The 23978-nt window shown below is 40.0% G+C and overlaps 1 protein-coding gene across 1 annotated transcript; it reads left to right on the top strand.

The window, feature by feature from the left end:
- Positions 1–160: 160 nt before the first annotated feature.
- Positions 161–23380, top strand: LOC128076363 (trifunctional purine biosynthetic protein adenosine-3-like). Its single transcript, XM_052673889.1, has 21 exons — positions 161–2026; positions 2807–2902; positions 3518–3692; positions 5343–5454; positions 5994–6053; positions 6870–6995; positions 7839–7923; positions 9329–9414; positions 9912–10080; positions 11913–12144; positions 12282–12376; positions 13030–13139; positions 14193–14391; positions 14931–15182; positions 15474–15626; positions 16146–16352; positions 17299–17442; positions 17768–17898; positions 19664–19805; positions 20347–20462; positions 21134–23380. The coding sequence occupies exons 1-21, from the start codon at positions 1858–1860 to the stop codon at positions 21404–21406; spliced, it is 3132 nt and encodes a 1043-aa protein (XP_052529849.1). The 5' UTR covers positions 161–1857; the 3' UTR covers positions 21407–23380.
- The last annotated feature ends 598 nt before the right edge of the window (positions 23381–23978 follow it).

The raw sequence follows: 23978 nt of genomic DNA, 5'->3' as shown, positions 1-23978 counted from the left end.
CTTTTGTGTGAACAAGCTGCAGGGTCTGACGTGGTAAGAAAAGATGCTCCAAAAGAGATACCCCTCTGCAGAGCCCTTCCCCAGGACTGGCTCTCTTATGGCTTTCTTTTCATCCAGTATGCATGCAAGTTGCTTTGCAAAAAAAAAAAAAAAAAAAAAGGGTCTTTTTGGTGTCCTCACTGTGATGTAAAATGGAAATGTTTTTTTTTCTTCTTCTTTTTTTCCCCACAGAATAGGAGGTATTGCTTGGTCTCACTCTGTTCCCAGTTAGCAATGTGAATTTATTCTGCCTTCTGAAACTTTGGTGAATTGTGAAATGATGATTAAGTGAAAAACTGCTTGGCTTTTAAAGACACTTGACTTTTTATTAATTACCACTGAAGCTTTGTAGAGTGCATCTTTGCTATAGATACAGCAGTTCTTACTCCTTACTTTTAAGCTTACAGCACCTTCCTTGTGATTTCAGAAGTATTTGTCAAGCAGTGAAAAAAGAAAAGACAAAGGCTAACATACTGGACACTTACACAGTATGAAGGAAAAGGAAAGAAAATTCTTTTGCCAGGAAATGGGTCTGGTGATTGATAGAGCATTAAGCACACTCTCCCTGTTTATGTGCATGAAGTACAGTACTTAAAATTTAAGATCTCACTTAGATAATTTACAGCAGGACAAGGCACCTGAAGTACTTATATTACACTTGGACAATTTAATAACTATGAAAACATATAGTTAAATTTTATTTGTTGATATTAGGTGAAGACATCTTAATGCTGTCTCAGGAATTAGGAACGTGATTATTGTTATATAACAGTAAGAACTTGGTGTCACATATTTAACTTTTGTTAACCTTTGGAAGCTGCGTAATGAACTCAGACCAACAGTCATGATTTCTTTTGAAAAGGCTGACAACGTTGCCTACAAAGCAGTTGTTTTATGGTAACTTTAATTTATTATGCATTTCCTGGGTAAGGACTGCTTTATGCCAATAGCGTCTTCCTTAAAGGTCATGTTCTGAGATTATTTTTCTTTCTGACATTTGTCCACATCCAGCACATATGGAAAAATTAAATTTGCAGATGTTGGTATGATAATATTTCTGAAATAGATCAAAACTAATTTGCCTAGAAATATTATCGAGGAACTGTTGTAAATGTCAGTCTGGTAGTGAAATTAACAGTTATTCTTTTATTGAGCATGCTATTCTGCTCAAGTTACCCTCCTAGCAGTTGTCGAAGTATTAAACCTGTCTGAAAACTGTCTTTGCTATTTATTATTGAAGGTGTTTACACTCATGGGAAGTTCCCAGGTTGACCACAGTGTTCAGTTTGAGATACCCGCTAAATTACATGGAGCATTTGTACGAAGCTTCCTGTCCTGTCTTCTTCAGTTGTGTGAAGGATTTGGTGAGACCTAGATGTTAGATTATTTCAGCCTGACTGCTCAAGAGAGGAAATGTTGACAGTGCTGAAACAAGTGGAAGAATTCTCTGTGATTTCACCGTGTTTAAATCAGAGTGCAAATGATGCAACTATCCACTGTCACTACTGATGTAGTCCTGGGCTCTCTGTTCCAAGGCCAGGTTGGATAGGGTCCTGGATAGCCTGATTTAGTGCCTGAACTAATGGTTGGCAATCCTGCCCATGGCAAAGGTTTGGAACTAGATTATTTCTGAGGTCCCTTCCAAACAAAGCCATTCTGTGATTCTATGGTTCCACGAGTCTATGATTCTATAATTGCAATGTCTTGTAGATATCTTTCTGATAAGAACTGGATTGCTATTATTTAAGGGATGTAACATAATTTTTTTTTGCTTATTTTTACTTGAGTTTCTGGAATAACTAGATAGTAATCAACATAATGACTCTGGGTTTGCACAGGCTAATGGCTGATCGAGTGCTTGTGATCGGCAGTGGAGGCAGAGAGCATGCATTGGCCTGGAAGCTGGCCCAGTCCCCACATGTAAAACAAGTGTTTGTTGCTCCTGGAAACGCAGGGACAGCCAACAGTGGAAAGATTTCAAATTCAGGTAAAAAGAGGGGGAAAAGTCAAATACTGTGGCAAGCAGTTCGTAGTATGGATGTGGGAATTGAAACGGAACTGACCACATTTGTATTCAGTTAGTAGAATACAATGGTTCTTTTCTGTTAGTGGCACTACAAGTTATTTAAGTCATGCCTTTTTTCCAGTATGTTTTGTTTCTGTATATTAGAACTGCCTAATAAAGCATCATATTGTATCTATTTTTATCCTAACTTCTTAAGATAGTGAGGATTATATGAGACTGTGTATTTCTATACCTCATCTCTTTCCTCCTATTGTTTGCTATGCTTGACAAACTTCATTCCAGTTTAATAGTGGAAGAGAAGGCTCAAAGATACAATCTTCTTGTTGGCAAATACTTCAGTGTCTGCCTAGGCTGCTCAGCTAAATGTAGTTAACTCATTCACTAACACTGATTAAATCTTAGCTCAGATCTTAAGCCTGAGTTTTCTTATGAACTTAAGGTTTCATTTTTAAAATTTTTAGTCTGCTATGATTAGTAACTTCAAAAAGTTTGTACTGATTATATATATGAAATGGAAGGCAGGTAATAAGATAGTAAATGTATAATAAAGAAAGCAGTGTAAACTGGAAGTGTTTTAATAACTCTGTTATTATTGTATTATGTTTCATTTTGCCCTTCATGGGCTGCTAACTCAGTTTTTAAATCATACTTTTAAGGGAGATTGAACACTGAATCTCCTATCTTCCCTTTCTTATTTAGGCTTTGTAGCAGTATTTTCTTATATATCCTTTTCCTTTTCAGCTGTTTTAGTGAGCAATCACACTATTGTTACCCAGTTCTGCAAAGATCATAACATTGGACTTGTAGTAGTTGGACAAGAAACTCTTTTGGCAGCTGGTAAGGCTGGAGTAAATTATCTTGACAGTAAAAATCAGCACCTTGAATCTTGCTTTAAAATGATCTCTTTGGGATTTGAAGGCACACACTGACTGGATTAAACTAAAGTGCAAGAAAATTTGGAGCATCTTGTAGATGCGAGTTGCAGCCACCTGAAATTTTTGGCTCAATAGCTGTATGCTGCTTTTTGTGTGTTACAAATTGACTGGGGAAATCATGCAGGACTACAAGTCAGTGATGGTTACAGGTATTCTGGTGTCTTCTGCCGTGTTTTTTGCTATAAAGATTTTCTTGCAATAGTCCCAACATTGCTGCTTTATGTAGCAGTACCAAAACCATTGCTGACATTTATTGTAATGTGATATTTAAGATCTCTGTGTCATAAACAGTGAGCAGAAGTATCCAACAGTCATATAGCCACGAGTTGGTAACTGTGACACTTCTGAGTAATAGGAAGCAAGATTATTGGATATTCAGAACCTTGTTTTAAGGATGGATTAGTTGTTTGAAACAATGAGAAGTGTTAGCAGAATGCTGGAATGGCTACGTGGCTTTCATTTTGTCAGAATGTTTCTAGAGAGATGACTTGATTCCTCTGCTATTTTTGATAACTAGGTATTGTTGATGACTTACAAGCAGCTGGAGTAAGATGTTTTGGACCGTCAGCAAAAGCAGCTCAGCTAGCATCCAACACCAGTTTTGCCAAAGCTTTTCTGGATCGACATGGGATCCCAACAGCAAGATGGAAAGCTTTTACCAATCCCCAGGAAGCCTGTAGGTTTATTATCAGGTAAATGCTTTGATACAGGAAACACCTTCTTTATTGGGTTATTTATGTACTTGGCCTTTGCCCATAATAGTTACCTAGAACTGGTGAGTTAGTGTTTTGTTTTCAAATGTTCATCTTTTTAAGTGGTTTCTGAGTATTGTTGAACCAATTTTATAACCAGAGACAGATGGTGAAGGAGCTGGGCACTTAAACAGATTGATTTTTCTGTTTTTCTGTTGATTTTTGTGTTTTCTGGTCCTCTTCCCTTTAATCATCCTCATCAGGATGGTGCTAGTTAGCCATTTAGAAGAAAAAATGTGGCAGAGAAAAAGACTGCAGTAAATTTTTGTGTAAGGGTAAGAAGGGATAAAAATCATTTCTACGCAGACAGATAACAGCAGCATCTCTATAGTGTGATTTGGGAGGAACTGGCTAAATACTGGTAATTTAAAGAATCTTCATTTGTCAGCTGCACAGTATCTCTCTCTACATGTGAGAGAGAAGTGACTGCAGATCTCTGCAATTGCTTTGATCAGTAATACCTCAGAAGTCATGGGGGATCATATGGGAGAATAACTTTTTGCTGTGTTCCTGGGTCACAGCAGTGGCTGTATTCAGCTACATTGGACTGTGCAGGTGTCACAGACTCTTTGTCATTGCTGTCACATAGTTCATGTGGTATATTCTGGCAGAACTTTTTTTTTTTTTTTCCTCCCCCCCCAAAAAAACCAACTACATTTTTATGGGCTTTGTCCAGGCTTGTCCTGTGACAGCACTGTATATATCATGGCCATGTAGAGAAACAAGCCAACTTCTATGTCTGTAACTGTGCCTACGGCTTCAAAAGCCAAACAGTATCACAGTTCTGTTTATTAAGCCGCAGAGGAAAGGAGCTCTGTGTGAGCCTACTTTGGCTGCTTGTACAAATCTAGAGTTGTGGTTTATCCTAGTATAAATTATAACATGAAAAAGAGGAGTGAGGTGTTTCAGGAAGTGTACTAGTGTGATGAATCAGCTCTTTCAAAGGGCCATTCCATTTGACCACAAACTGGAGAGAAGTGAATGGATAAAGCTGTGGTTAAAATAAGCTGCGCTGTCTTTTCGTTCTGTTTATTTTTAATTTTTTTTCTCTTTCCAGATTTTGTTTGTGTTCAAAAGTAAGCAGAACAATTCTGGGGATACAGTGTTAATACCCTAGTTCTAGCATAGCCTTGATACGTAAGACATAAGTCAACCTTAACCTTACAACCCTGGTCAGAATTTCCATGGTGGTTAATAGGTTTCTGTAGTACATTCAAGTGTTATAAGCCTACAGATCACCAATGAATTCATCTTTACAACCCTGCGACACAAACAAAATAGTAACCCAAATCAGGGAAAAGAGGAAGACACTGCACACAGTATTAATTGACATGTCCAAGTGTATACAGTGAGGTGGTATCAGATCCAATAACAGAATTCACGGGTTTCCAATTCACAGTCCTATATCAATGACTGCAAAAGCCTGTTCACCTCCATGATAGGATAGACTGGCTACTGGAATGCATTTTTTTGATGTGTTATTCCTTAAACATTTATAAAAAGGGAAGAACATGGGAAGCATTCAGCTTAAAAATGTACCTTTCATGGGATGCAGTAGAGATGCCTGAATCTTTTGCTTTCCTTTTAAAGCACAGACTTTCCTGCTCGAGTGGTACGGGCAAGGGGCCCTGCAGCTAGAAAGGAAGTGACTATTGCAGCCAGCAAAGAGGAAGCCTGCAAAGCTGTCCAAGAGATTATGCAGGTGGTGAAGTCCTTAATTAAATAGTGGGAATGCAGTTCATGTCCTTGACTAAGAACAAGAGGAACCCCAAAATTGCATCTATCAGCTTGCACATTAAGGCTGGAAATTAGCACTGCTGCTACCTAGCTGCATGTATTCGTTAGGTTTGGTGCTTCAATCTGCATGTCTGATGTATTTGATCACTGTGGGACTTTCTCCTTGTTCCTCATCCTTGTGGGTACTGGGGAATTTCTCTTAGGTTGGCTCACAGATGGTGGGCACTCAGCAGGGCTCTGTGGAGTTTGTGGCTGAACTCTCATTCCAGCACTAGGTCCCACGTTACCAAACCTCCAGCTTTTCCATTTCCCTTTTGCTCCTGGTGCCTGACAGTGTCTCTTCCTTATCTCTGAATGAGATTCTAGAAGTTTTGCCCAGCATCCCAGGATTCAGACAAGCTGCAGCTTTCCATATCCATTGTCTTTTCCGATGAAAGAAAATAAATAGAAGACTTAGTCATTAGATGCTATGTTTATTGACTGATGACTTTTTTGTGTGTGCAGGACAGAATGTTTGGAGAGATCGTTGTCATTGAAGAACTTCTTCAAGGGGAAGAACTTTCTGTATGTGATCAATTTCATAGTTATGTGCTTTTATTCCTTGGCTTTATTGCTATGTTTTGTGCATAACCACACATTTATTGTTTCAAATAGTTTTGTATGTTTGTTTTATTTGACAAATAAATAAATACACAAGCTAAGCAATTTGATATCATACTAGCCAATTATGTCAGCAGAATTTTTCCTACATTATGGTGCAATTATGGTGATCTTTTTATGTGGAAATTTATCTTTTTTTTCCCCTATGGTCACCTAAAACATTTTTATATAGACCTTGTCTTGGTAATTCTTGTTACATCATTAATTTTGTGCTAACACTTAGTGCCCATTTTAGCACATCTTCTACTGTGGGTTATTATTATTCAATGGCAAGATAAAACTTAATAATATGTGTGTTATCTGCTATGTGACAACTGAAAAAAAAATATTTGTGAAAAGTTTGTTTTGCATTGAGAATACCTCACACTCATTGAGGCCTTGGATTTGCAAGCAAAGATGTTAAACTTCGAACATACAAGTAATTCCATTAAGCCTTACAGTAAGCACATATCCAGTTATTCATGGATAGTTCAAGATCTGGTTCATCAGAAAGTCATGAGAGCCATCATTTATCTTCATCATTTAAAAATAAGAAAGTTCATTGAATTCTTTGTGTCATCAGCCTTGCAGCGCAATGAATGGATCCCATGACTTTTTAGCTTGGATTCCTGACTTTTCCTGACAGATTCCTAAATTAACTTCAGCCTGTGACCAGTAGTGTTAACTTCCCATGGCACAGGATGTTGTCACTGTTCCTGTGTCTTGTGCCTCTCTTAACAGTGCCTGTGTTTCACGGATGGTGTCACTGTTGCCTCAATGCCCCTAGCCCAGGCCCACAAACGGTTGTTGGATGGTGACCAGGGTCCAAATACTGAAGGAATGGGAGCCTATTGCCCGGTTCCTCAGGTACAACAGTCTTCTTTAGCCTGCAGTAAAGCTGATCACACCTCTGGTTAATGCATCTTTAAGGCTCAACCTTGTTACTGTCACATAGGCTGAATTTCTTGTGGAGTTGATTGATACTGTGCTTGTGTAAGAGCAACACAGGGCTCAAGCTTTATCAGTCCATCTGTAGGATTTCTTTCGCCTGTGCTCTGAAGAATAGTCTCTTTTGTCTTTCCCATTATTCCTAAACTCAGTGTTTTCCTTCTCTATAAACTTGGAGTTTATCTTTTCCTTCTTTCCAAACTTGGTATTTACCTTTTACAGGAAGCACCTGGATGAGGAGCTACGAGATATGGTTTAGTTTGTGGTAGCAATGGTATTGAGAAGATGGTTGGATTAGATGATCTTATAAGTCGTTTCCAACCTTGTGATTCTATGATTTTATGATTACTTCTAAGCTTTGTCTTGTTTTGCTCCTATTAACATCATTTGAAATGTTCCAGCAAAATTTCCACGTGCCTGAAGTCTTTGTCTTGAACATAATCTTGCATTTATTGTTAATAGTGTATGCTGCTCAAGTACGTTATTGGTGTGTTTTTTACAAGTACAGAAACAATCTTACTGTGTATAGCCTAGGTTTTCAGTGTCTCAAACCTCCTTAAAGTTGGCTCTGTAAAGAAAGAAGGAGACAGAAAAAATTGTGAGAGATAGAGCATCAGTATATCTGTCCTTCAGGGCAGTAACACCGTAATGTGAGGAGCATTACTAGGTGGGAGTGGCAGTTGAGGCATTCACTTACCCCAGTCCTTTCAGGACCAAGAGTCAGTTCAGCAAATGTCATTACTGTTTGATGTTGATCATCAGGTACCAGAAGTTCTAGAGAAAATCAATGATGCTATCCTTCAACATGTGATTGATAGTCTGAGACAAGAAGGAGCAGCATACGTAGGTAAGTATGCATTCAACTGAAAATGAAGGTAAAGTTCTATCAAGATTAATTTCATTGTTTGGGATTGCTTTTGAATTTTAAATGATCTTTATCAAAGAAAAACAAACAAACAGTAAAAAAGGTTCACTTTTCGTGGAGTATTAAGCCTTACTGATTTGGTTTATAGCTCTTCCTTTGGAGAGAACTTTCCTCTTCAGATGGCATTTCAGGAGATGTATTGTGCCTCATTTTTTATTTTGTATTTATTGGTTTATTTTGTGCAGTACAGGCTAACAGATGCATTTCTTATTAGTTATAAAAAACAAAAACTTCAGCCAGAATGTGGGAAACTTCTGAACTATGTGGGCCGTTGCATCTGATTTTTACAACTGTAACATTTCAACTTCACTAGGTTGAAAATACTCAATCTGAATAATGTTGGACTATAGCACATACCCTATTTTTATGAAATCAGAACATTTCATAACAGTTGCAAGCAGATTCTTTGTAAATTGAGTTATAATCAGTCATACTGTTCACTTCTGTGTATAGCAATTTAAGTTTTCTTAAGATCTTTGTCTTGAGAACTTTTGGAAAAGGAAAGGGGATGCTCACTGCTGTCACTGTAGGCCAACAGCTGCTCTAGGTAACAACAGCCAAGATTACATACAAGAAAATAACTTTTTTCTACTCTTGAGAGATGCAGTGTGTTCTCAGCTATTTGGTATCTTTTTTTTATCATGCTCAGTAAGATTTTACAGTGCTGTGGTAAGAAATGAATGTGTGTTGAGCATTTTCAGGATGATGCTGGAGGACCTGATGCTTTGTGGGGATTAATATTTAACACTTGTTACTCTCTGGGCATGACACAATGAAAGGCCCACTCCAGACTGCTGTATGCACATGTGTGTAGCAGTGGAAATAACAGAATACCAACTTCAGAAAATGTTTGTTTCTGTCTATTAGTAATGGTCACAAGTTTTGGTTTATTTATTTTGCCTGAAATGCAGAGTAACATTTATATTTATGGATAACAGTACTACACTCAAGAAAATTGCAAGATCTGCATCACAGTGTTTTATGGAAATTCTTTCATTGTGGAGTTTCTGTTGTTTTTTCCTTTTTCATCCTATCTATTCCATTGGATCTTTGGATACCTACAATTAGAGGGCTGTAGCAGAAGGTTGCTTTCCATTGTATTCAGTCTAAAACGAGATGCAATATTTGTCATGTTGCTGCAAGCCACTTCAGTGGTTACTGTAGAACTATTACAACTTGTGTACAACTGCTTGCTGAATCCCTGCTTCTAATTTCTTACAGTTCACAGAAATGCTTCCCTCATTCCAGAGTTTCAGGCTGCATTTTAAAAAGTTGTTGAAAAACAAACATCTAAATTCATTTGCCTGATTGTGTTCTTTCTTCTCAGGTGTGCTGCAGATGGGGTTAATGCTTACCAAAGATGGTGTGAAAATTTTAAACTTTAAATGTCAGTTTGGTGACCCCCAGTGCCAGGTGAGTGACAGACACTGAGAACTTACATGTGCTTCCTTCTTTAACTCTGACTGTTACATCACACGCCTTGGGAAATTTGCACAGTATATCTGGATTTCTGTCTTTCTTCCCCTCAATGTCCAGATCTGAATGAGAATTGTCTTAGACAGTGCATGAAGTAACTTAAAATTTTAGCTGGTAAGCTTCTGTGAATTATTAGTTAAAGAATTTATGTTAAAGAGCTCCTCCTTCCATTTTATTCTTCTGGATATAAACATACTAGGAGGGGCATGAATTCATGGCTCTTCATAATCTCTTGTTATGAATTTCTGCTGTTGCAAAAAGCTGCTGCAAATTAGTGTTCATTACTGCTTTCCATTCTACAGATACAAGGAAATACACTATTTTCAGTTTGGCAGGTACAGATTTTACTCAGTTACTTGAATTTTCCCTACATTCATTTTCAGTAAGTCAGCAAAAGAAGAATTAACTTCTATCACTACGAAAATTTTATGCAGGTAATTCTTCCACTGCTTAAAAATGATTTTTATGAAGTGATTCAAGCAGCAATTGATGGCAAACTCTGCAGCTTCATGCCAGCCTGGTCAGAAAACAGTACAGCTGTGTGTGTGGTCATGGCAAGTCTGGGATACCCAGGAGACTATGACAAAGGCATGGAAGTAACAGGTAACTTAGCAGATTGTTTACTATTTTGTCTAGCCTGGTACTTGGGAAGGCTTGCATTTACCTCTTCTCGCAGAATGTTGTCCTGCTTTCCTCCATCCCACTCCTCATCTCTTCAGAATCTACCTTCATCTGTCACTGCTTGTCCATGTAGAAGAAATAACTGATCAGTAGGATTGTTTATCTGGAAAGCTTGCCTGTCCAAAGTGGCATAGGGCCTAAATGTTTAACAGTGTACCTTTCTTTGAAGTCTGTAACTGGTTGAGATAAGGTGATAGAGTGCTATAACCTCCTGGAAAAACTCTGGTGCATCCACATGGAGTATTTCCACAAACTGCGCTGGAAATGGGGACCACAGCATTATCTGGTCATGACTGCTTTGTGCTACCTTTTGCTTTTGCCAGAGTCGCATTATGTTAGGTAAGTGTGGAGATCTGAGGACCTTTACAACAGGAGTGGTTCATTCCTCCACTGTTAATTTGTTTCCTTGCTTTGTGCCAGCCAGTCTGGGTCATTGCTGTGTAACACATAAAAGCCCCTCTTTTTCATGGAGGTTGTAGGGTTTTTGGAAAGGTGGGCATGTGGGCTTTTAGATCAATACACATTTTCTTTGTTAACTTAATCATGTTTCAATGTTACCTTAAGATTATTTTTTTTTTTAATGAAAAAAAAAAAAAAAAAAGAAAAAGAAAACAGAGGGAACTGTTGCAGAACTATTTCCTTCCCCCTTTGCTTCTACTTTGCCAGGCCAACACAGAGAGCTGATCTTGTATCAAGGACATTTCTTTTTCAGAACTCCTGTTATCCTACATCAGCCACGCAGGACGTCGTGTTGTGTTTTCTCTTTTCAAGATTTCTGCTGCCATGTTGTCATTGCTCACCCTCCCATTCCAGTTCAGCCATTACATTAACTTTGTTTTATGAACAATGTTCTGGAAAACTCTGCATTTCTGTAAGTGTGAAAATGCAAACCATATAACTGAACAAATCCCCCTGCTAGGTGAGTTTTCTTTCAGTAGTCAGGCTCTGGAACTCACATTGAATCTTGCATTTTAATAGCTTAACAAACACTTTATTCCTTAGGACACAAGGACAGGGCACTAGGTTTCCATTGTGGCAAAGCCAGCTTGGGCTCAGCTTGCCCCACAGCGCTGTGGTGGTGCAACAGAATTCCAGCAAGTTTAAAGGTTACTTTTACTCACTTATAAAATCCCTCTAGGCAAAAGGAAAAGTGTGTTTTGCTTTGCTTTCTCCAGGTGATGGCAGCAGTTCCTCCTCTTCCCTTATTCTCTCCTCAAAATACTATCTTCCAAAAAAGCCTCTAGCAGGAAAATACACAGAAACAAAATAACAAAATGCAAACCTGCAGATATATATAAAGCATGGATTGCAAATGTGGCAGGGTATTGTGTGAAGTGGTCATAACAGTGTGGATGGGGCAGTGCCATTAACATTAGTAATTTAATATCAGGGGGAGTCCAAGTAATAAATTGCTATGAATTGTGGAATGGTTTCATCTGGAAAACCGTGCAGAAATTTTTCCCAGTTACAGTACAGCTTTTCCCTGGCACAGCGTAGCTGTATGTCCTGCAGTGGTATCTAGATCCCCTTTTGTTGTTCCTGTGTGATCTGTGTCCTTACCAGCTCTCTGAAAAGGGAATCTTTGGGCCAATGGAGAGTGATGCCCATCACTGGTGATGCTGTTTCTCATAAGAAAGGTAAAGTGGGAAGCCTTGTTGTTGTTCTCCCTTGCCTGAAGAAAGGACTTCAATCTCCACTGCTTTACCAACGTAGTATCTGATTTAAAATACTCAGTGTTCCTTTTGCTTTTGTAGGGCTGCTTCCAGCCAAAGAGTCAGGGCTGCAGGTGTTCCACGCTGGCACAACAGTGAAGGATGGCAGAGTGGTTACGAGTGGTGGCAGAGTCCTCTCCGTTACTGCTGTTAAGGAGGATCTGATGACAGCACTGGGAGAAGCCAACAGGGGAGTAGCAGCCATATGTTTCAAGGGTGCCACATACAGGAGGGACATTGGCCATCGGGGCATTGGACTTCTCAAACAGACTCTGTATGTAAGCAAAGGCACTAGTAGAAGTTGATGCTAGCCCAAAGTTATATCTGTTGTTACCCTTTGTACAATGAACGATGATGATCTATGCAGAAAACGTAGCTATTGCTGCTAGCATGTCCTTTTCTTCCCTGCAGGGGTTTGATATACAAAGAGAGATGTGTGGAAGCTGTAACCAGTGATGTTTTGTTTTACCAGCTGAAAAGATCAATTGTAAGTCGTACCAGATCAGGTAAGATTAGGAAAAAGAATATTTGAATTTCCTCAGTATAGCAAATGAGACCAGAACTTTTTTTTCCCCAAGAGTTGAGTAGACAGTCTCTTGGCACTGAAACTGAGTTTGAGATATTGGGCTGGTGTCACCATGAAAAATGAAAACTCATTTCTTTCTCATTCCTCCTTATGTCTTACTTAAAAGATAGTTGGCTTATCATGAGAATGATTGCACTTCTTCAAGGGTAGCTTAGTGAACAGAATAACTCTTGGATTCATTGAATGATTTTGGATAGAAGTCATCCTACCAGCTGTATGTATGAGCACAAAACCCAAACAATTTTTAGGATGTGGCAGACAGTTACTGAACTTGTTGTTTGCCCTTCAGAATGCTGTTTGCCTCTTTATTCTCAGTAGTGATCTGTTGAGGAAAATTTCTTCTTTTTTTTTTAGCCCTTAGAAAAAGAGAAGGAAAAAAAAAAGAAAAAGAGCTGTTAAAATTAAACAGCACCATGAAATATATGACTTTAGGGTCCAAGCTTCATAAAGCTACCTATGATTTGCCTGTTTTGTCTTGTCCAAGAAATCATAATCTGCAGTACTTGCTTGGTGCATGCTTTAGGTCTTTTTATTTCCCTTAAAAACAATCCTTTACACATTTGTATTTGGCAGGCAGTCATTCAGAAGTAAGAGGCTTTGCTGGTTTCTTTGATTTAAAAGCATCTGGTTATGATGATCCTATCCTGGTATCTCAAACTAAAGGCCTTGGACCTAAACTTCAGGTAATCTGCAACTTGACTGTAGCAAAACTCATGTTATCTCCCAAGACTGTTTTGAGTGCCACAGCCAGTTGCACCCTTCTGAGCATTACAAATACACCCCAAATCCACTGCAGTAGTCAATTGAGCTTTATAGATGATCACTTGAGCCAAGTGTGCACATGTGCCATTGAGAATGTGGAGATTTGGGATATTTTGTGATGATAATAAAACGTTTAGTCATGCACTTGAGGAACTAAGAATTAGAATTTCTGCTTGGAAATCCTCTGGCTTTGAGAAGGATCAGTTCAGAGAGAAACTGGTACAGAAAAGTGCTGAAATTATTACTGTCAGTCTGAGTTTTATAAATTATATGCAGAGGTAGCACGATTACTTCTGTCAGGCCACTGGGTGAAAAAAGGATTTATATATTTTTTAAATTCAATAGAAGCCTTCTTGAGGTTTGATAACATTTTACTCTATAGAAGAGCTGCTTATCAAGGAAGTTATAAACCAGGCCTGTGTTCTCCATGTAATGAGGTAGCTGGACCAAAAGACTCCTTGTGGATGGTGGGAGTGGAGAAACTCATTCCTTGTCAACTTGCAGATGAACGAAACACTGTTTAACGAAATTGCTTCCATTTTGCTGTGTAGCCCAGGGAAATCAGTGGGCATTGCAGAACAGACAGTAATGTTTAAGCAACCTAGTATTATTTATGGAAATTGCTAAGGTGTTCTGTAGGTTGGATGTCCCAAGAATTCGTAATTGACTTAAGGTACCTCTTATGCCCTATTTGACATAGTATTCCAAAATAAACAAACAAACAACCCCAAATAACAATTTATGAGTAGCAGCAGTTAGAATTTGAAAGAATGCTTTTAAAATATATATTTATTTTCTCTTGAAGAAAATTATCTGATTTCTCTTAATTTAAACTAGATTATCTACTAGATATCTTCCACCTGTATCTTCTGTTGTGATGTTTATCAAGGAAATGAAGATTTCTGCTTATTTGATTACCATTTGAGTTTTCTGTATCTCCCGTCAGCACTGCTGGTTCCTACCATGTTTTGCAGATCGCACAAGCGTGTAAGAGACACGACACCATAGGACAGGACCTGGTTGCCTTGTGTGTTAATGACATCCTGGCTCAAGGGGCAGAGCCCCTCTTCTTTCTTACCTATTTTTCCTGTGGCAAACTTGATGTCAAAGTGACTGAAGCAATCAAAGAAGGAATAGCTGACGCATGCAGAAATGCAGGATGTGCTTTCCTAGGTATGAACATACCTCTTCTTTGGTATTTGAAGATTCTGATGTTAAAATGATGATTAGTGAATAGAGTTTATAGGCAGCTCTATTATATAGCATTAGAACATTTGGTTTCTCTTTCGGGGGGAAAAAAAGGGCACAAAATCTTCTTGATTTATGAAACAAGTCAGCATGGAAGCATGATTTTTGCTTTTTGGATCTTGGGTCTCATCTATTCTTGTACAAAGAAAAAAATTGCCCATGCTTTACACTCTTGAGGTGCAAATGTTTTCATTCCCGCTCTGATGTTCCTCCTAGCAAAGAAGTGTCAGGTAAGTAGTGCAAAACGCAAAAAAACACCTTTCTTCTTTCATTGACTTAATGAAGCTTTGTTTTGTTGAAGCTATGAGGTAAGAAACAATGAACTTTTAAAGTGTCTGAATATGCTGTTTGGGCTGTATGTCTCTACAGCTGTCCTGGATATGTTACCTATTTTAAGAGATGCTATGGATTTAAAGTGAACAGTGCTGACTGCTCGTGCTGACTGCTTTTTATCCCCCATTTAGGCAGGGAGATTGCTGAGGTGACTAGCATGTATTCTTCTGGAGAGTATGACTTGGCTGGCTTTGTGGTTGGTGCAGTGGAGCGAGGACAGATGCTTTTGGGTCTGCAGAGAGCTGATGAGGAGGATGTGCTTATTGGACTGGCCTCTTCTGGGATTCACGGCCGAGCCTTTTCCATCATAAGGAAGATACTCTTAATGTCCTCCCTGCACTACTCCTCTCCAGCGCCTGGCAGTGGTGGTGACAAGACTCTAGGTAAAATATCTTCCTTCTCTGAAGCAAGCCTCCAAATGGATCGTGCATAGACATTTTCATAACTAGGGGCTGCCAAGGGTTGTTTATTAAAACATGTTTATTAGTGTTAGTCAGTCTTTGGAATAGGCAGGTCTTGCTTTGTTAGTTTTGGAGGAGTGGAGCAGCACTGTTTGCTACTTTACAAATCTGTCTGCCAGAAAGATCAAGGAGAAGCCATTCAAAGAATCATTGCCATCAAAACACCTAATACATTTTTTAAAAAACTCTCTGAATTGGCACTTTTGTTTGCAGGAGATGTATTGCTGACTCCAGCAAAACTGTACAGTCCATCTTTGGTGCCTGTTCTTCGCTCAGGGCATGTGAAGTCTTTTGTCTTTATTGCTGAGGAAGGGTTGCTGGAAGGCATCTCCCGAATCCTGCCAGAACATGTCAGCGCTGTCCTGGGTAAATATCAAATATGGCTCTTTCTATTTGACAAAATTTATATTCCTTCTCATTGTTTCTTTCAAAGAGAAGAAAGGAAGCTGCTCAAGTAATCTGTTGCATTGCCTCCTATGGTACTGACCTAAAACCAGGCCAGGACCAAATGACCAGGACCAAATCAAAAAAAGTCAGAAGTTGTTTTGTCATGTGGCTCCTTTATCTCTCATAGAAGAGGCGTAAGTCATCTGTAACTTTATCCTTATGGCTCATTGAGGATGAGCATGTTTCAATTTGCCATTTCCTATATGTTCTCAGAAAGCCTCGAAAGGCCTTGTCTTGCACAAATTATATCTAGAAACATCTTACATAAGCAGCACCCATAAGTTGACTGGAAGTTGGATCAGTGTCCTCTTCAGGAAATATTCTTAAGATACCAAGAATTCACATGTATCAGCTCTTGTAATATACATTACTGTATATAATTGCAGGTGGGTAGTGCACATATGCTGATCAAGTATGTTCTTCCTATCTTTTCTTCAGATGCCCTTACCTGGAAGATGCCTGAGATCTTCTGCTGGCTCTATAAGGAAGGAAACCTCTCTGAGAAGGAGATGGCCCAGACATTTAATTGTGGGATTGGTGCAGTCTTGGTTGTGCAGAAGGAGTTGGCCCAGCACGTTCTCAGGGATGTACAGAGACATGAGGAAGCTTGGCTGATTGGAAAAGTTGTTGCCCCTTGTCACACAGGTAAGCAGATGTCCTAATGGGATATAAAGACACAAAAATCAAATAGTATGGTGGGACTGCATTCACCTCTCCTTCTTCAGAGGGGTTTCCATTTAAGGGCACACTATTTACTTCTAACTTGATGCAGAATAAGTTGCTGTAGCGTGATTCTGTGAAGTGCTGAGCATCTCCTGGAAGGTACCCATTGTCCTTAGTTCTGTAGGAACTGTTCTGTTGCAAATTGTCTGTAGTTCACATTTTTCTCTTGTTATATCACTAGGCTTAGGGCTACTTGATGCTTTCACATCTACATTTCATTATTAATTACCATGAGGAGGCTTGCTGAATGACATTACTTGAACAGTTTCTTACCTGATGACTGTCTGTAAGGACTCTTAACATTATTTAGTCTGTTATATTCTAGAACAATTACAGTAATCAACATACTTCCTTTCCAACCCTTTTCCAACTCACATGGATCCCATGTAAAGACAGAGGATAGGTCACATGTGTATACAGTCACAGGTGACAATAATAAGTCTTCATTCTGGTATATATCCAGTGATTATGTACAGCAAGACATGGGCTGGAATTCTTCTGGTTTCTGAACAGTTTGGGGAGCAGTTTTGGCAGTCAAAATAAAGTGTCAGCACTGTCACCACCATTGTTAGTTTCATTTTGTAACATGAGAGAAAAGGAGAAGTGTAAAAGATGGGGATAATCCTTGAAAGTACTATGCCATATCTAGCCCTTTGCAGCCCAATGGGTAGAATGAACGCACAACAGTGCGATTTGTTTATTTAATTAGTATCCATTTTTGTAGTTCAGTTGGTGCCAGCATAAATTTATTGCTGATAGGTTTTCTATTAACTGAAATTTATGATTAGTGAACTATGTGAAGTAATTTTAGAAGGGAAAGTAAGATCAAAAATGTTTTATTTTTAATGTTTTCCGCACATATTTGGAGGAGGTTCTCACATCAAAGTTGAGAATCTTCTTGAAGCTCTGCAGCTGAGCAGCCCCCAGCATCTGCTGAATAACACTGTTGTAGAGAGTCAACAACAACCCAGAAAGAACAAAGTTAAAGTAGCTGTTCTCGTCTCTGGAACAGGTGAGATTTTGTTTATCATCGCACAGAGAAATGTTCATACAAAGGGAGGTGAATTTAACCCTGGTATAAATGCATCTACCTTAACTTTTTTTGGTAGTCCATGGAGTCTTCTGAAAACAGGCTATAATTTTAACTGGCATTCAATAATGTGTTTTTTTGTACTGCTTAACAAATGAGATTTATTAGTGCATAAATTGCTTTGTCCTCTTCCATTTGTGCATTTGTTGCAACTAGAATTTTTATTAGATAAACAAAACTGAGAGTCCCTTCTCAGTAACACAGATGCTTATCCGTTTCATGAATGTTTGCTCTCTTTCCACTTGAGGCACAAATCTTGCTGCTCTCATCAGTTACACAAAAGAACCAGGCAGCTGTGCTCAAGTTGTCCTTGTCATCTCCAGCAAGTCTGGTGTGGAAGAACTACGAAATGCAGCCCGTGCTGGAATTCCCACCAGGGTAAAGGCACCTATTTCCTTTCCTCTATACCACCACCTCACACCTATTGAATCTGTAGGCCTTTAGTGTGAAGCTTGGTAAAAATTAGTGTTTCACATTAGTTTCAACCTTTTATGTAGATAAGCGAGTGTAGCACAAATCTATTGAAGTCATCAGCAGGGACAAAGCTGGAGGTTCTGTCGACCTTACACAGCACTCAGTGGAGGCTGTCAGCATGTTTCTTGTCTCTTCAATGGGTACTTCAGTCTGGGTTATAAAGAGACTTAAAATAAGCATGTGCCTGCACTTGAAGGTGTGCTTTAATCTCAGAGAAATTAGTGTGCTTACATTCTACTCTTGCAAGTGCTTTGATGATTTAGATCTAAAACTGTAGCCCAAGCAGCTTACAGCTGTAACAGAATCAGCAAGACTTCAGGCTCTGTGAAAAATACAAGCATGTTGTCTCACTGGCTCATCCTTTCTTAGAAAGATCTTTGCCTCATGTGCACCGTCAGTTTCAGTGGCACTATCTAAGAATCTCCTGCTTTTGGTCAGTAAAGTAGTACTGTGTTGTGGAAATTTTCACTGGTTTGTTTCATAAAACAAAGACGCAGAAAGACAATAACATCATGTCATCATATTTTGTGGAGTTTCTTCTCCCAGGTGACAGTGAGAGGCTGAGAGGTAATGACCTCAAATTGTGCCAGGTGAGGTTCAGGTTGGATGTTAAGAACAATTTCTGCTCAGCAAGAGCAGTGCTGCAGTGGCACAGGCTGCCCAGGGAGGTGGTGCAGTCACCGTCCCTGAGGTGTTCAGGAGCCGTGTGGATGTGGCACTGAGGGACGTGGGCAGTGGGCGTGGGGGGGTGGGCTGGTGGTTGCACTGGGGGATCTTAGAGGTCTTTTCCAACCTTCATGACTCTATGATTTTGTGATAGTGTAGAAAGTAGCTTTTGAAAACATTGAACAACTTGCGATTTCAAATGCAGCCCGCCAGGAATTCTTCTGTCTAGTGTTTGATGATTTGGAGCAGTTATCGTATTTGTACAGCTATGCACAGATGGCATTAAATGCTGTTAGAGGCTATCCATCCATTAAAAAGTTTTCAACAACTTCCTCAGCAGCTGAATTGGATCCACATTACTTTTTTTTTCTGGCAGTATAAAGACTCTGGCAAGACAAAGGAGAAAAAAATCTACATGGTGTCAAAAATCATTCACATTTTCCTAGGTAAGAGCATGACAGCTCTGTCAGGACCTTATTTGAATGTCTTTGTGAACAGCCAGGTATAGTCAGGAATCAACACGTATTTGGGGACCTGGAGATAAGTGATTGAGTAGAATTAAAACTTCACTCCTCTTCTTACATGGAATTTCTGGTCAGCTTGGTGTCTTCTTGATAAATACATTTCAGTATGCAGCTATAGACTGACTAATGGTGATGTTGATTTTACTTCAGTCTTTGGCCAGGCATTCTGGAGATGTCCTCCTTAATTTTGTCTTATCCATTTTGCTCTTTTCACTTGGCTTTTCTTAATGCAGATTTTATATGTATATTACAGCATGCTGTGAGAAGCAGCCTGTGTTAACTAGCAAGCGATTGGGATGTTTCCAGGAATGCTTGTATAAATCACAAGTATCCAGAATAATGTGCAAGTTCATACCTCATTAAGTCTTCGAGTGACCTCGAATGAATATGTTTATTTTTTGTTTGTTGCTCAAGAAAATACTCTCATTCACATGAAGTTACTTCTTTGGTATGCTTGCTGATGTGTTTTAATGTTTTAGGTGATTGATCACAAGTTATATGGGAGTCGCTCTGAATTTGACAGCACAATTGACCGAGTTCTTGAAGAATTTGCTGTTGAACTGATATGTCTTTCAGGATTTATGAGAATATTGTCCAGTCCTTTTCTCAGGAAATGGAAAGGTAAGAAATTACAACTCTGTAAAAAAGAAATTAAAATGAGATGCTTGGGCTTACCAGAATTACACAGTCGCAGTTCTTCATCTTTGGTTAAATCTCCCTCAGCCTTGATGACACTGAGGATTGGAATGTAAGTCAGTGGGGCTGCCACATGCTTCCATTCATTCCAGCCATCAGCTCTGACTATGCATTGGCAGTGAAGTGTCCTGTGCTGGCACAATTACTGACAGAGGGACAAAAAGCAATGTCACGGAGTTTGTATATCTTCTTGCTGGGAAGAAGAAATGCCTGTGGAGCAAGCAGAAGTTTTGTTTTCTGTGCAGGTAGTGTAACCATCTTGTTTTCCCAGGAGCTGTGCTGGAGAACCTCTTTTTGCTTTTAAACGTGGAAATATCCCGCTATGTCCTGACTGCTCTGCTGTCTGCTCTTTGAGCTCCTGAGGTGCTGAATGCTGTTTTGAAGTGGTGGTCACGTCTCACTTTTATTTTCAAAGGAAATTCCACTCAGATTGATTTTTCTTTTCTCCGCTCACCCTGATCTCTAGGGAAAATTCTGAATGCTTCCCCATCGCTTTTCCCACCAGTCAAGGCTGGAAACGCGCATCAGCACTCCCTCCCAACTGGATTCAAAGTCACTGGCTGCGCTGTGCATTTTGTCCTGGTGAGTGTCCTCTTTTCTAACAGTGATGAAAAGGAATTTGGTTTTTTTTCCCCCTCCCCTTTATGAAGGCAGAAGAATGAAAAAGTGGTAAGAATGTATAGGGGTCTTAGGGTTGTTTCCAGTAAAACGCAAAGTTTGCAGGAATTACTTTGCACAGCTTTACTCTTTGTGGCCCTGCTCCTTCACCACATTTTGCTTCCCTTGTTTTTGTCTTTTCACTCGCTTATTTGTGGTTTCTCAAGGTCCTGCCTTTTTCTTTCATATTACAGACATTACTTTTTTCCAATTTCCCCTAACCACAGCAAGGTGCCCTCCAAGTCTTCTAGCCCATGTCTATCCCCACTCTACTCAGTAGATGTGATATATACATTCCTAATGGAGGTGGCCCTCTTACGTACTTACAGCCTCTTGCACACAACTGCGGTTGTGCTTACTTGAGGTATCTCGTGAGACTTTCTGTGTCCTGTCTTCATCATAGAATCACAGAAAGTTTTGGGTAGGAAGGGATCTTAAAGCCCACCCAGCCCCAACCTACTGCCATGGGCAGGGCTGCCACCTACCAGCTCAGGCTGCCTAGGCCCCCATCCAACCTGGCCTTGAACATCTTCTATAACCTCACTGACAATGCAAACCAGCCTTTTCTAAGACTTCTTCCAATATCTCTGTTGTAGGAGGAATCTTGTCCAAAAGCAGTAATCCACCAGGAGCCGGTATCTGTGAAGGCAGACGACACTGAGGAGATGCTGTCAGAAAGGGTTAAGGAAGCTGAGTGCCGGGCTTTTCCCATCGCCCTGCATCTAGTGGCCAGTGGGGCAGTGCAACTAGGAGCTGATGGTAAAACCTGCTGGAAACAAGAGAGGCAAAGTCTGCGTCTTCAAGAAGAGAAAAATGACTTCACTTCCTCTCTGGTGATACCAGAGCCACAAGAAAATGATGTGGTGTAGCCAGGTTTTCCTTTCCTTCTTCCTTCTCGCCATGTGCTTCTCTTTGCAGGTGTATTAATGTTTCTGGCTTTCATTCTGAGCTATGATCAGTTTTTCTGGGCTTGCACATTTAGTTACACTTAGCTTTCAAAACTGGCTGTGGGAGCCAAACTCATTTCAGATCTTGAATTTCTTTGTTCTGCATCCAGGGATGGGGCATCCACAACTTCTCTGGGCAACCAGTTCCAGCACCTCACCACCCTCTCAGTAAAAAATTTCCTCCTAACATCTAACCTAAATCTCCCCTCTTTTAATTTAGAGTCATTCCCCCTTGTCCTATCACTATCACTGAGTAAAGTTGGTCTCCCTCCTGAATATAAGCTCCCTTCAAGTACTGGAAGGGCACAGCCAGGTCTCCCTGGGGCTTCCTCTAGGTTTATCATGCCCAGTTCTCTCAACCTTTCTTCATAGGAGAAGTGCTCCAGTCCTCTGATCATTTTCTGCTGGAAGAGGGTGTGTGATGGTGTTTCAAGCCACAGAGGAGTCTGTGAGGCCATATAGGAGAGAAGATGCCCTGCTGGTCCCATCCAGTAGGGGCAAGGCCATGCCTACAACTCTCAGACCTCTGTGAAGCTGCTGAAGCCTTGTGCTCCCTGAAGCCGTGGCACCACCACACACTACTGCCAGCTGGGTTTCTCCTGCAAACTCAGTGTGGTCAGTGGCAAGCACCTCCAGCTGCCACTGCAGATATGCCTTCACTCTGACCCTGGTGAGGATCGGAGGCAGCTAAGAGCCAAGTATAAAGCAGCAACACTGGACATCAGTCATATTTTCAGTGTTTGCACTGGAAATCATCTATATTCATATATTCATTCTGGATTACTGTCACCAGCAGGGCCTTTGTGGGAGGGTAATGCAGAGCACATAGCATTCAGTAATTCAGCCTTCAACATGGTGAACTTTGTCCATCATCAGGAGTTCAAAATTACTGCTGCAGTCCTTTTGATCTGGTGTTGTGCCTTTAAGTAGGCAAAAGCGAACATGGAAATTACTTTTGAAATGAAAATCTCTTTGTAGGCCCTTTTAACAAACAGATGTGTAGTGAGCTGCCAAACAGAAGAGCCGATGACCAGCAAGGCAGGAGCTCTTCAGAAGGCAAAACAAAGTGAAATAAACCGCCCTTCACGGATTTTATTGCAGTGTAATAGCACACAGCAAACATAAATCTTAACACTTTGCCCTATTCCTGGAAGGCACTGCACACAGACGTTCTCAGAACTTGGTGTTAAAACCTCTGTATCTGGTGGGCTGGAAAATAGATTAGAAATTGTTAGCAGATTTCAGGCATTTTTTCTTCTTCCATCCATGAAATCAGCAGGACATCCCCAGCCCGACTTGCCGTGTAGCCAGAGCTGACTTTCCTGGGGAGAGATCACTGACAGCCATTAGATGCAGTGAAAAAAATAAAAGTAGTTGTTCTGGAATTGTGCATCCTGTACTAGTAAGGGACATGCTGTGTAACTGCTGCTGGCTGTGGCGGGCTGTTTGAGAGCATGAGCCAGCTCCATTCAGAAACTCCTATTTATTTATTCATTTATTTAATTAGTGTGTATTTCAGTGGTGTTTCAGTGGAGGAGGAGGGAGGAGAAAGGGGAATTCCATTTCTTGCTGCACGCTGTGCATTTATGTACAGTAATCTGTATTTGTCTTTTGCACTTCAGCAGCAGGAGCAAGAAGCTCGATGTAGGAGAAATAGGAAGAACTGTAACGAGGAGAAATGAACAAATCTTTATATACATATATAGTATATATATATTTATAGTTAATATTTATGATAAACATGTTGCTTATTTTGCTGTAGTTGGCCTGTAGTTACTTTATGTTGTGTATTGTTTGGAATGCATAGTAAGCATGATGGATGATGTTTCAAACCAAACAAATAAATGGTTATAAGATTATAGAATGCAAGGTATTGTGCTCTGTTGTTCTCCCTACTATCACCATCATATCAAACAGCTTTCTCCAGTGGAGTTCATGGCATCCCTCTGAGACCGGGAGCGGTTGGTAGTATTTTAATCTGGTAACTCAGGTCCACTTCACAACAGATTTTCATTTTATGGATTTGCAGAAATGCAGATAGGTGCTTAAATCCAATTTCTCATCAGTTTTAGACAGCAGAATACCTCAGTCTTGCTCAAGATGTCTCTGATGAATTGGGATTTTGAATTTGGGGTTGCTACACTGTCTGCTTTTGGCCTTCCTGGCACTGATCAAACTGCTTTTACCAATGTTACAACTGTTGTCTGTGCAATTAGTGGCAGTGATTTCACCCCTTGCAAAACAAGTAGCACCACCGAGAGTTAGAATTTAAGTACGATATCTTAAAAGCTGTGCTGTGTCATGGCTGATGCACTGAGTTTGTGCAGACTGGATCCCAACCAGAGCAGGATGCTCCCTGCACCTTTACCTTCTCTCTGCAACAGGCAGATTTCAATTTTTTAATCCCGTTTGCCTGTGGGATGACCCTTCTGTGGAAAGGTAGACTCGTACAGATAAATGCCGTGCTGAAGCCTCAGCCTCTGTTCATTGTCTT

This window comes from Tympanuchus pallidicinctus, unplaced genomic scaffold (genome assembly GCF_026119805.1).
Source record: "Tympanuchus pallidicinctus isolate F22 unplaced genomic scaffold, pur_lepc_1.0 scaffold14, whole genome shotgun sequence".
NCBI classification, from domain to species: Eukaryota; Metazoa; Chordata; class Aves; order Galliformes; family Phasianidae; genus Tympanuchus; species Tympanuchus pallidicinctus.
This window is presented reverse-complemented; position numbering and strand designations above follow the sequence as displayed.